A 13,854-nucleotide genomic window follows, 5' to 3' on the forward strand; every position below is an offset into this window, starting at 1 on the left:
TTGATTGGAGTCCACCTGTGGCCAATTCAATTGATTGGGCATGATTTAGAAAGAAACACACCTTTCTATACAAGGTCCCACAGTTGGCAGTGCATGTCAGAGCAGAAACTCTCTCATGAATTCCAAGGAACTGTCCGTAGAATTCCGAGATAGAATTGTCAGGAGGCATGGATCTGGGGAAAGGTATAAAACAATTTTTAGTGTTGAAAGTTCCCAAGATCAAAGGGAGCTCCATCATTAGGAAATGGAAAGAATATTGAACTAACCAGAGTCTTCCTAGAGCTGGCCGTCCGACCAAACTGAGCAACCGGGCAAGAAGGACCTTTGTCTTGGTGACCAAGAACCAAATGCCCACTCTGAGAGAACTACACAGTTCCATGACAGGACCTGCCAGAAGGCCAACAGTCTCTGCAGCCCTTCACCAATCTAGGTTTTATGTGAGTGGCCAGACGGAATGCACTCTTGAGAAAAAGGTACATGACAGCATGCCTGAAGTTTGCAAAAACGCACATGAAAGACTGCGGGCATGAGGCAAAATATTCTGTGGTCTCATGAGGCAGAATATTCTGTGGTCTCATGAGACAAAAATTGAACTATTTGGCCTAAATGCAAAGTGCTACATCTGGTGTAAACCGAGCACAGCTCATCACCCATCGAACACCATCTTTACGATGGTGGCAGCATCATGCTATGGGGATGCTTTTCAGCGGCAGAGACTGGGAGACGTATAAGGATAGAGGGAACAATGAATGGAGCCAAAAACGTGCAAATCCTTGAGGAGAACCTTCTTTGGAGTGGAAAAGACCTTTGACTGCAGCAAAGATTTACATTCTAACAGGACAATGACCCTAAGCATACAGCCTGGAATGGCAACACTGGAATGGCTTCAGAACAAGAACGTGAAAGTCCTTGAGTGGCTCAGCTAAAGCCCAGACTTGAATCCCATTAATAATCTATGGAAAGACCTGAAGATTGCTGTTCCCCGACGCTCCCCATCCACCTTGACAGAGCTTGAGCAAATCTGCAAGGAAGAATGGGAGAAACTCCCCAAATCCAGATGTGCAAAGCTGATACAGACAACCCCAAGAAGACTCCAATATGTAATCACTGCCAAATGTGCTATGATGAAGCGTTGACTCAGGGATTGAATACTTGGAAAGTCTCTGCAGATGACGGAAATTAGGTATTTTTGTATTTCATTTTTAATTATTTTGTAAAAATTTCCCAAAAAAATCCAATTTGACATTATTGGGTATTATGTAGATCAGTGACAAAAGTATAACTTAATCCATTTTAAATTCAGGCTCTAACCCAACAAAATATGAAAAAAGTGAATAGGTGTGAATACTTTCTGAAGGCACTGTACGTTCGCTCTATTGGCGTTTGTGGTCGTGACCCCCACTGGCCACTAGTCCATTGGCAGTATGTTAGTTGTCGTTACACTGAAGAAATCTGTATAAACCACTCAACATCTATCGACAGTTTGCAGTACATCAGATATAAATAAACTCCTTCACTGCTGCGAGACTGGGAACTCTGTGCCGCACCGGCTATTTCCGCATGAATCCTGACCAACAGAATGTCTGCCATACACCAATCTGTCTGCGGTCCACTGGACATGTGGTGTGGCGAGGTACCGGAGATAATTGCACATCAAAAAGGACAATATCTTACGGCTGTGTGCATACCTGATAAAAGCAGATCCTGCTCCTCACTACAGTTCCCTACAGTTCCCTACAGGATAGGTCGTACTGCAGTGCAATACGTATGAGATTACATTTGCCACTTGTTGAGTCTCTAAAGAGTATCGGCTTCACAGAGACATGAGAGATGGACACACATGTTGCTGTGTAGCATTCAGATGACATTAATTTGCTGTGACCATATTCCAAATCTGATCTTGATTTGAACTACAGTTCTGAATTTTTTTCAGTTCTTATACTCTCCATCCTATCTGCTTTAAGCTGCTTTTCACGTTTAGAGTTTTTTTTTGTTTTTTTGAAATGTGTTTCCAAAATGTGAAATGTGAGGCCAGCTTGGAAATGTGGTTATCCCAGGAAAGATCATGGCAGATTGTGAGACCCAAGAGCTTGAGTTGAGTTATTTTCCATGACATGTAAAACTCTGGAATATTTTATTCATGCAAAAAATTATCCATGCAGGAATGCAAATTTTGCCTTTCACGCGTGACTCCTACACATCAATTTTGTCATTGTTTCCCCACCGAGTGAGGCATATGTTTCCTTCAGGTCTGACTTTCCAATGACTCCATCTCGGTCTTGATCAATCATGGTGAAGGCCTTGAGGGTGGGGGTGAGGGAGGTACAGAAGGATTTGCGGTTTGAAAGAGAGGGGAAGTTATGAATCACAAAACTGAGCAATATTCTTAGAATAATATCAACCAGAAATGTGTAGTATTACCACAAAATATCATACATTGTTCATTTTCTCACGCCGCTGGGCTGCTCCTCCCACCCCACCAGCCCCTAAGCACACCTGGTTTATAATAACTAAACATTGCTAAAAATGGTGTCATGAGTAGTATGTTAGGCGGAGTACTGTATAGGTACAATGTGATGTTGATACTTGTATGTCTATCATTTGATATGAAATTTTTTTGGTTCAGGTGAGATGTATATTCCAAAAGTTGTGCAGAGTAAAAAGGTGGCAAGTTATAACATTCTAGTTAGACTTCAAGTTGTTGTTGTTCTTGTTGTCGTTGTTGTACAACCCCAGACAGTTCTCTTGAACAAGCCTGCGGCACGGAGACAGCCGATCAATCTCGCAGGAGCGACCCAAAGATCCCCCACATCCAGGATGGTGTACCCCACCTTCACGAAGTCAGGGCTATGACGGTGTTAGAGAGAGAGACGAAGAGAGAGAGAGACGAGAAGAGAGAGAGAGAGAGAGAGAGAGAGAGAGACGAGGAGAGAGAGAGAGACGAGGAGAGAGAGAGAGAGACGAGGAGAGAGAGAGAGACGAGGAGAGAGAGAGAGGAAGAGGAGGGGAGAGAGAGAGAGAGAGAGACGAGGAGAGAGAGAGAGAGAGAGAGAGAGAGAGAGACGAGGAGAGAGAGAGAGAGAGAGGAGGAGGAGGAGGGGAGAGAGAGAGAGAGACGAGGAGAGAGAGAGAGACATGAGGAGAGAGAGAGAGGAGGAGGAGGAGGGGAGAGAGAGAGAGAGACGAGGAGGAGGAGAGAGAGAGAGACGAGGAGAGAGAGAGAGACGAGGAGAGAGAGAGAGAGACGAGGAGAGAGAGACGAGGAGAGAGAGAGACGAGGAGAGAGAGAGACACGAGGAGAGAGAGACACGAGGAGAGAGAGACACGAGAAGAGAGAGAGACAAGGAGAGAGAGAGAGAGACGAGGAGAGAGAGAGACGGGGAGAGAGAGAGAGAAACGAGGAGAGAGAGAGACGAGAGAGAGAGAGAGGAGGAGGAGGAGGGGGGAGAGAGAGAAGATGAGGAGAGAGAGAGAGAGAGAGAGAGAGAGAGAGAGGGGAAGAAGAAGAAGGAGGAGGAGGAGGAGGGGGGGGGGAGGGGAGAGAGAGACTGACTGTTTCTTCCTTTTATTACAAGAGTACAAAAAATCAGTTATGTTCAGTCACAAAGAAACAAAACACAATAAAATGGTCTCAAGGAAAGGTTATTTTCAAATCATCATCATCAAGTGTGCATATGACATCATTAAAAACCCACTTTTCTTTAAAACATGTTAAATTCTTGTTCATTTTAAAAAACCGGTATTCTAGCTTTAGTCTTGCATTTACAAGAGCCTTAAGGGTGAGCAGTACATCACATGACGAGTCAGAAGCGTTTCCCATTTTTTTCTTTCTGGATTTATAAATTGCAAACTTGGCCTGGCCAATTAAAAAATTCATTAAAACCACATTCCTAAGGGAAGACGGTCCTAAAACACCATAAATAAAAACATTGTGATTGAAGAGGGAACCAAGCTTCACAAAGCGTTCCTGAAGGAATGTAAAAAGAGGTTGCAATCGTTCACACTCCAGGTATATATGCGGTAGGGTTTCAATGGATGCACAGAAAGGGCATAGATTAGAGTTAGCAGTAGAAAACCGGTTCAGTAAAACATTATAAGGTAAAATCCAGTGTACAAGTTTCCATTGAATATCTCCAACATACTTTGGAGTAGGCAAGAGATAAAAACTTCGCCAATTGGGGCAATTGGGGGGTATTGGGGGTAAAACATCCCGCCATCGAAGCCTCGGGTGCTCAGAAAATGTTTTTGCGTATAAAATTTTAACGTACGCGTTGTACAAAGTTTTCTTTGGAAAGGCGGGAAGGGATAATGCAGTATCATCAGGGCTGTTCAGGCCAGGGGACAGATTAAGTGGCGGGCTGAAGACTAGGAGTTTGGGGAAGTCACCCGTTGTTTCCTCGGGGGAAGGGCCAAGTTCCTCGCAGGTATTATGATACATTGTGGATATCCCTTGAAGGAACCGAGAGATAATCCTGACAGATTTTATTCCTGTTTTTTGTGCCACAGCGGCAGCACTCAGCCGGCAGCTCCCAGACTCTGTCATGAGGTCTTTCACTCGCAGCAGCTTGGCATCAACAAAACGTTGAACGAGTCCCCTATTATTCAAGCTGTTTTCCAGGAAGGGGTTGTAGCATAGGGGCTCGTTCAACAACATTTCCATGTTGTATGTTGCCATTTCACGGGAAAAGGACAGGGCTTGCCAGGCGTTCATCACCCCTTGGTAAAAGGTGGGCAGCAAGGATGAATCGATTTGATGAGGGTTCATCAAGAAAAGTTCTCGGTCGTAACCCAGCTTGCATGTAAGCTGTAATATGCAGTTAGCCAGAGGCCTCCAGAGTAGGGCTTCATCTCCATATACAAGTTGGCGCACGATATGAAGCCGGAAGACCATAATCCGGCTGCGGATATCAATAAGACCTTGGCCACCTTCAGCGAGTGGCAAGTATGCCACGGGGGGTTGGAGCCAGTGTTTCCCGCTCCAGAAAAAGTCGACAATGCTCTTTTGCAGTGTAATAAGAAGGCTCCCGGGCGGTTGTAGGCATATCATCTTATGCCATAGCATAGAGGCGACAAGATTGTTAATGACGAGAGTTCTTCCGCGGTACGAAAGTTGAAAAAGAAGTCCTTTCCAGCGGGCCAGTTTTGCCATTACCTTGTCTGGTAATCCCACCCAGTTCTGCTGCTCAAAGGTGTTGTCTCCGAGGAAAATACCGAGGTATTTAATGCCACTTTTCTGCCAGTTCACTCCTCCTGGTAGGACAATTGGCGGGCAATCTCCGGGTCCTATCCAAAGGGCTTCACTCTTCTTCCAGTTTACCTGGCCTGAACAAGCCTGACAATATGTTTTTAGTGCCTGAGCCACCGCAGTGACGTCAGTACTATTTTTTATATAAATACAGACATCATCTGCATAGGCAGAGACTTTTAGCGGTGTGGTAAGAATTGATCCAGTGAAGCCAGAAATGTGCGTACGTAATTGGAGCAGAAGAGGTTCGATGGCAAGAGTGTATAAAAGCCCAGATAGCGGGCAACCTTGCCGTACTCCCCGTTGTACAGCAATGGGGCTACACAATACTTGATTAATTTTAAGAACACTGGATATATTACAATACAAAAGTTTAACGTACGAGATAAAAATAGGTCCAAACCCAAAATTCTCTAAAACTCTAAAAAGGTACATGTGGTCAATACAGTCAAAGGCTTTTCCTTGGTCAATAAAAAACAGACCAACATTCATATTAAAATTGTTACAAAACCGAATGGTATCACAGATAAGAAAGATATTATTAAAAATAGTACGTCCAGGAATACAAAAGGATTGATGTTCTCCTATTAGTACATTCATAAAAGGTTTCATTCGATTAGACAAGGCTTTGGCTAAAATTTTATAATCCGTACATAAAACAGAAATAGGACGCCAGTTCTCTATAAGTTGAGTGTCCGCTTTCTTAGGAATTAAGGTGGTGACTGCTCTCCGGCAACTCCACGGCAGTTGTCCATCCTCTAAACATCTATCTATAATTCCAGTAATCTCTGTCTGTACGTCTGTACGTCTGTACGTTTGTTTGTCTGTGACCGCTGTTTCTCGACAACCACGGGTCCGATATACTTTTAACTTGCCAGGTATATTGCTGGGGACCCGAGGATGTGCCTTTTCAAGGTTTCATATTAATCGGACAATTACTTACCGAGCTATGTCCAAAAAACGATTCAACCAATCAGAGAGCAGCGAACGATCGCGTGTGCCGGCGTTGCGAATGGACCAAACCATTCCATGTAAATAGAGGGGGGGGTTCTGTGGTCGTTGCGAATGGACGAAACCATTTCATGTAAATAGAGGGGGGGGATTGTCACTGTACTCGCAAGCCGTTCGCCGTTCGCTTTGGCGTTGCGAATGGACCAAACCATTTCATGTAAATAGAGGGGGGGGATATAATTTTAGATAGATATATAGTACGGGCATATATATAGTACGGGCATGCCCTAGTCTATCTATAATTCCAGTAATCTCTGTCTGTACGTCTGTACGTCTGTACGTTTGTTTGTCTGTGACCGCTGTTTCTCGACAACCACGGGTCCGATATACTTTTAACTTGCCAGGTATATTGCTGGGGACCCGAGGATGTGCCTTTTCAAGGTTTCATATTAATCGGACAATTACTTACCGAGCTATGTCCAAAAAACGATTCAACCAATCAGAGAGCAGCGAACGATCGCGTGTGCCGAACGTGGCGGGCACACTCTGCCTCGGATGGCACATTTGAGAGCGTATTCATTTATTTCACGTTTGCAAACTATGTTGGCGTTAAACTATGTTTTACAACTAATAAAAACGAATTTGCGATTCATTCGCTTTCCTGCGCGTTTGTGCACGCGATGGCGATTTCTTTACCAAACTCCGGAAGCCGTTCGCTTTGGACCAAACCATTGCATGTAAATAGAGGGGGGGGATTGTCACCACTCGCAAGCCGTTCGCTTTGGACCAAACCATTTCATGTAAATAGAGGGGGGGGATATAATTTTAGATATAGATATAGTACGGGCATGCCCTAGTTCATTCAATACCCGCAGTAGGTGAGGTCCAATGGTGTCCCAAAAAAACTGGAAAAATTCACTTGTCAGCCCATCCAGTCCAGGGGCTTTATCAGGTTCCAAGGCCTTCAAGGCAGCGGTGAGCTCAGGTAACCTAAGAGGATCCTCCAACTGCTGCTTCTGATCCTCCGCCAATGTTGGAAGGTTAGAAACAAGTTCCGATATTGCATCCTGGTTAATGTCATGCCGCATAAACCGTTGTTTAAAATGTTTCCGGGCACATTCCCTGATTCTGCCATCATCAAAAAGGAGTTCCCCATCATGGAGCAAGCGTGTAATCATTGACGAAGAGGCCCCCCTTTTAAGGCTGAAGAAGAATTTGGTTGGAGCATCAAGGTCGTGTATGTACCTCATCTTCAGGCGCAATAAAGCATTTTGTGCTCGCCTTTCGGATATGGAATTCAGTAAGGCCGTTTTTCCATGGATTTGTTGCCTCATTCCCTGGTAGCTCACACTTGCAGTTCCCTGAAGCTGTTCCTGTAATTCCAGGATTTCATCTTCAAGTAAGGTTGTGGTTTTTCTTTCCTCTTGAACACCATACGCACGATATTGTTGGCAGAACAGTCTGATGTGTGTTTTGGCATTATCCCACCATTGTCTGAGGTTTGAGAAATTCCCTTGGGAGGCAACCAGAATATTCCAAATTTCTGGAAAAATGTCCTTAAAGGTACTATCATCAAGTAAGTTGTTATTAAATTTCCAAAAAGCACTCTTGTGTTTCGGGCAGGGGGCAGAAATTTTGAGAAATGTTGCGCTGTGGTCCGAGAATCCTGATGGGTAAATTTTGGATGACAGAACGAGGCGTTCAAGTGGAGGATTAATATAAAACTTGTCCAAGCGAGCAAGTACAATATTACCCTGAATGCATCGACACCATGTGTATTGCCTGATTGATGGGTGCTGTACCCGCCATATATCTGTCAAATTCATTTGTTTTAAAAATTTGGTGAGAGGGATTGTGGAGGCAGGATGGGGCTCTGCACTGTTCCTGTCGAGTTGGGGTTGGAGGGTGCAGTTAAAATCTCCACCAATACAAACATGATTGTCTTGGGTTTTTAGGGCGTTTTGACTGTCGAGGGACGTTAGGTGTGTCCCAAGGTCATTAAAAAAAACTCGCCGAGCTACAGGCGTACTTGGGGCATAGATATTAAAAATAGTATAGAATTTTCCATAGTAGTGGAATTCTAGGGATGCTAGGGATCCCTTGTGTATTTCGTCGAATTTAAGCGATGAAGGCGAAAAGGAGGGGCTAAGAATTATTGCGACACCGCCTTTGCGGGAGTCACCGTTACTAAAGAAGGACAGGCCGGGGAAGAGCCTACACCACTCTGCGACACAGCAGTCGTTGGCATGGGTCTCTTGTAAGAGGGCAATGTCAACTTTCTTCTGTAATAAAAAATCCCTTACTTGAACTTTACGGACAGAGCTACATCCTCCGTTAATATTCAGGCTACAAATGGAAAAACTCATTACAGCTATAAGGAGGAGTGACCACCACTCAATTTTTTGATAGCAGTTCATTCTTAGCTTTTTGCAACCACTTCTTTAAACGGTGACGTTGGGAGGAATTGAAATTAAAAACGTGGGGCCGATTTACCATCAGTTTAGCGGAATGTATAAAATCAGGTAGCTCCGGAAAAAAGGTTTCTATTACAACATTCCTTTTTCGGAATGTGTCCTTAAGAAACCTTTTTATCTCGGAGGGAGGGATTGGAGGGATTTCTTCTTCCTTAAGGCTACCACATTCACTAACAGAGTCATCTATATCAGATGGCTCAGATGGTGTGTCACACTGGTTTTCATCATTTATCTCCTCACCGTCATCACATCCCTCCACGTTATCGGATGGGGCATAGTCCATAGAGGGGGGGGACGGGGAGGGAGAGAAATGAGCCATCTTCAGGGGAGGGGGGGGGTACTAATTTTTGTGGTTCAACCATATCAGTTTCTAGGTCAGTAGACAAGGGCGAGGATTCATCCACATCTATGTCCTCCAATACCGAGAAACGATTTTCTGTGACGAGGGACAAATCTAGGCCAGAGAGGAGGGGCTGTCGGTTTTCAGTTGTAGGTTTTTTAAAGAGATGACCGTTTTCATCTGTTGTTGGCAGATGTCTTTTTCCTTTTGGGCAGACTAATTGAAACTCGTCCTGGTTAGTGGGAAGAGATTGCAAGGGTTTGGGGGGGGGGGGGGGAGGGAGGACGTGATCATCGGGAGGGGGATCCCATCGGCTACCACGGCGGGAGAGGTAGGATCAGTTATAGCAGGCAACAAGCTGTGATTGGACGATGTCGCCTGGGGGGTGAGATCTATAGTTAACAGGAGATGGCTGCAATTAGATCCTTCAGTAGAGGGAGGGGCCCCTGTTTCAAGGGGAGGGGAGGGGGGTACGGCGGGGGGGTTTGGATTGGTGGTAAGAGGGCTTGGGTCGGTGGTGGACAGATTGGGATCAGTGGTGGTAAGGCTTGGGTCGATGGTGGGAAGGTTCGGGTCGGTGGTGGGAGGGCTTGGTTCGGCGGCGGGAGGGCTTGGTTCGGTGGTGGGAAGGTTTGGTTCGGTGGTGGAAGGGTTTGGACCGGTGGTGGGAAGGTGGGGGGGTTGCTTATTCCCGGCTCGGAGGGGAGGTTGCACTTGTGGAGAATTCTCTTTTCGGGGGCAGTCATGCTTAACATGCCCAAATTGTCCGCAGCCAAAACATTTTAGAACGTTGGTGGACACGTACACTGTATATTCGTTCTGTTGATGTTTTAATTTTATTATAAGGTTTAAATCCTTCTGGGAATTTTTTTAAATCATAAACACTTGCCGCCGGAATGAAACCACGTGCCTTAAATCGTTGTTTCGTGACCCGAAGGGAATCATGGAGATACGAGACACGATGGTACCGTATCGGGACAACTCTTTAATTAGTACATCGTCGGATACAAATGGGGGGCAATTTGATATCACGACTTTTATCGCTGGGCTATCTAGTGGGGAAATCATTACAAATAAATCTGGATCGATTGTCAAACCCTGTTCGACAATTTGTGGGACACAATCCACGTCGGACAAAAAAATAACGATCCGCTTGTTCATCCGCGAAGCGGCAACAACCTTGTCGATCCCGACAACACGACCGGTTGCGAGGACAACGTCCTCGACACTAACCTCACGTTCCGGAGGTACACAAAAGAACCCGTGCTTACGGGTCAGGCTCTGAAAGGCCGTAAATCGAGATAGTGCAGCTGCCATGCTGGAACAGCTGCACTTACAACCCCTCCCCAACTCGGGGAGGGTGAATATATTATACAATCTTCCCTACCCGAACTCCGGGAATGGGAAGCAATCAGACCTCTCCGATTTCCCTAACTTCGGAAAAGGGAGGCAACAAAACAAACTGAAGGAAGGATAAACGAAAGGAAAAAAAGGAAATAGAGGTTTAAGATGAAGGAGCAAACACCGATCGGGCGACGCCCAAAAACGGCGAACCCTTACCAGCGATCACCCTGTGCTCTCCGGCTCTCTCTCCCGTCTCAACGTATATGGGAATCACCAGGAAGACTCCACGAACAGGTACAAGGACACAGAGGGGGGAAAACGGGGGGTGGGGGGGGGAATGGAGCAACAACACAGAGCACTCACAGGCCTCCACAAGCAGACGCCATGACAGTACAACCAGCATACAAACGACCAGCAGGGGGCGAGAAAGAGAGAGAGAGAGAGAGAGAGGAAGAGGAAGAAGAAGAAGGAGGAGAGACACGAGACGTAAAGGGCCGGTCCATGGGGGCCAATCGACACTGGATGTGACCACGCTGCCCTGACGAATCTGGGCAGCAGGGAAGGATGGGGAGGATTTGGCCCCCGGCTTGCATTGAGGGGGTGGGGGGGGGGGGTTGGGGTACAACCACTGCAGAGAGGCATCCCCGATAGTTGTACACTTTAAGTTCTGTGGAAGGAGTTGGAATGGAGTGTATTGTAGAGGACCAGTTTTTCCTTGCATGCAGCAAGACACTTCCACTGGTGAGCAGTGTCTGTGCCCAACCCCTTATTAGAGCCAGAAGACATGTGCCAGTGGTGAAGGGGGAGGTCGGGAGCTTTTTCGCAAAGGTTTTGATGGACACAGACTGTAGCTGAGACATGGTTAAGACGTTGGTGAAGGATGACTAGTACCTCAGGAAGTTCAGCTGCATGTTGATTGACAACACGGTACGGAAGGTGCTGGTGGAGAGACACGAGTCATGGTCAAGCTTACGGTAGATACTGTTGCGAATATGGAATTTGGCCTCCATATCCGCTTGTAAATATTCCCCTATTTTCTCCAATACTCCCCAACTTTCCCCGATCCCCCATTCCCTAGTCCCATTGCATGTAAATAACAATCAGTAGAGCCGACCTTCCCCTTATTCCCCCATTAAATGTCGTGCCCAGGTCCACCGCACCACACGTAGACAACTTTCGGACATCTTCCTAGTTATTCTTATTCTATGTCAGTTAAGGCCTCGTCTCCATTAATTATGACTCTTCGTTGCACCAGAATGTGATTATATGGCATCAGTAGTGAGTTTAGGACCTTTCCCATACCTCCTTCCATCTTCTTCCCCAACAATTACAACAACAACAGAGGAGATGGCGGCGGAGCGGGGGAGGATGCGTCCTCACACCGGCTCGATTAGCGCCATAGACCATGCGCTCCACGGGGTTACCACGAAGGGGCTCCTTGTCAGCTCCTCGTCAAGGGCGGAGCCTGGTAAACCCCCCCGCACGCACCCAATGAGAAGCAACGTGCCGATTCCACGAGGCGGAGCTAACGAGCCGAGGGCGTGTCACTCCCCGCCGGATATACGCGGCCACGCGCCGGATGTGACGAGAGATGCGCACCCAGCTTGGAGAAGGAAAGCCACCTGCGAGCGCTGAGTCAGATGCGCCCCCAGCTTGAGCAGACAAGACGCCATCCGAGCGCTGCGACCTCCCCGCATCTCTGGACCGGACCGAGTCGATTCTGACCTTTGAGCCCAGGTGCACCTGGAGCCATCGCTACCCGCCTGTCCTTTCCATCAATCCCCGTGTGAGTCAGCCTTTTGTCCCGTTTATCTGTCGTCTGTTGGGGTTAATATAAGAGTGTGTCTAAGTGCTTGTCTTTCTATGCTGTCCCTCTTGTAGTTGTAATCTAACCTTCCGCCTTAATATAACCTCCTCCGGAGGTCTTGAGAACTGAACCCCTGGTGTCGTATTGTGTTATTGTAATCCAGCCGGGTGTCTTCTTTTTCTTATTGAGCCAGCATCGCGCGACTTCGTCAACGTCGAGTATAGTCGGGTAATTTGTGCGGACACGACGGCCATTCCGCTCGGCCCACTTTAACATCAAAGTCGTGTCTGTAACAATACTCATAACTTCACAGGTGTAGATGCAATCTATGATGCCATAGTTTGATTACATGCCAGGAGCTGGGTTCCCAGATGATCCGGATCCAGCGTGGCAAGAGGATTGCGTAGTTATTACCCAGGTACAGGTGCAGATGGGTGATCAGCTAGGCCTCTCTGTGTTACTTCCTATATTTTGATGATGGAGATGTGGATAACTCAGCAGTCTGAATCGCCATAAGCCTCACCATTGGTGATGGTTCATAAAAAAGGACGGAACAAAATGCGTATGTTGATGACCGGAAGCTTAACAAGATCCGTTTTTGATCCGCAGTCATGGTTAATAGTCTGATCTCTTCAAGCAGCTCAGTGCGGACAAGTGTTTTACTAACAACGACTTGAGCATGGGGATACCGACAGATAACAGTAGTTTGTGACAGCAGATGGCACGTATGAGGTTATAAAGATGCCAAATCAGGCACGACACTGGCATGGGGCTCCGAGCTGTTCAGTTTTCCTCAAACCTAAATGGGTGTCGTTAAGAGGCCAGGAGAAAACATGGACTACATGAACGCCACCATTGTCCAAACTGTTTATTCATGCATGCGCACACCGAGTGTCGCAATCGCAATGTTCACTCATGCGCAGACGCAACATAGCAATACGTCATAGTAGGGATGGAAAAATGTTGATAGCTATATTGATGACATCTTGATCTATACCTGCACATGTGAGCATGTTTCCACCATTGGGTAGTTGCTCTGGAGGATGTCTGAAGCTTAGGTCATTAGCCAGACCATTGAAGTGCATGATCAGGACCAATACATGACCTTTTTAGGTCACCAGATTGAAAATGGCTTGGTATGCTTCCACGAAGATTTTACGAGGATCAGTGATGCACCATGACCCAGGGTCAAGAAGGACGTTTGGTCATTTGTGGGTTTGACTAAGAGGAGTTAACCCTGTGGAATCAATAGAAGGCCTCAAAACCCTCAATCTACTTCTCATCAATCAGTAGAAGGCCGAGACGACCCTCAATGTACTCATCAACAAACCCATTTTGGCATGACCGAACCGGACCAAGCCATTTGGGATCCAGATTGATCCTTCTGATATTGGTATTTGAGCTGATCTTTTTCAGTGACACGAGGGCAAACTCTTCCTCGTGAGTTTTGTGAGCAAGAAGCTGATGATTCGAGAGAAGAACTGCTCAACGATGGAGAAGGAAGGACTTACTATTGTGTGGGGGCGTTAATAAATTTATGCTATATTTATATGTGACTGAATTTGTTTTGCAAACTGATTACTTCCGGACAATGAACGACAGGTAGTGGATAAAAGAATGGAAACACTTGGGTAAACGAGGGACACCAAGTAACAGCTTCCACACAGGTGTGACCCATGTGTTTATGAAGCAA

The 13,854-nt window shown here is 46.3% G+C and overlaps 1 protein-coding gene across 2 annotated transcripts in view; it reads right to left on the reverse strand.

Annotated features, from left to right (window-relative positions):
- LOC137438660 (myosin light chain 5) overlaps positions 1 to 13,854 on the reverse strand; it is a 43,998-nt gene that overhangs the window by 26,493 nt on the left and 3,651 nt on the right. For both annotated transcript variants that reach the window (XM_068133894.2, XM_068133893.2), the window contains one exon: positions 2,225 to 2,300. In XM_068133894.2, coding sequence (XP_067989995.1) covers positions 2,225 to 2,300 — 76 coding nt within the window. The remainder of the gene's footprint in view (positions 1 to 2,224; positions 2,301 to 13,854) is intronic.

The sequence above is a fragment of the Myxine glutinosa genome, chromosome 13 (genome assembly GCF_964187855.1).
Source record: "Myxine glutinosa chromosome 13, kmMyxGlut1.1, whole genome shotgun sequence".
Taxonomy (NCBI): Eukaryota; Metazoa; Chordata; class Myxini; order Myxiniformes; family Myxinidae; genus Myxine; species Myxine glutinosa.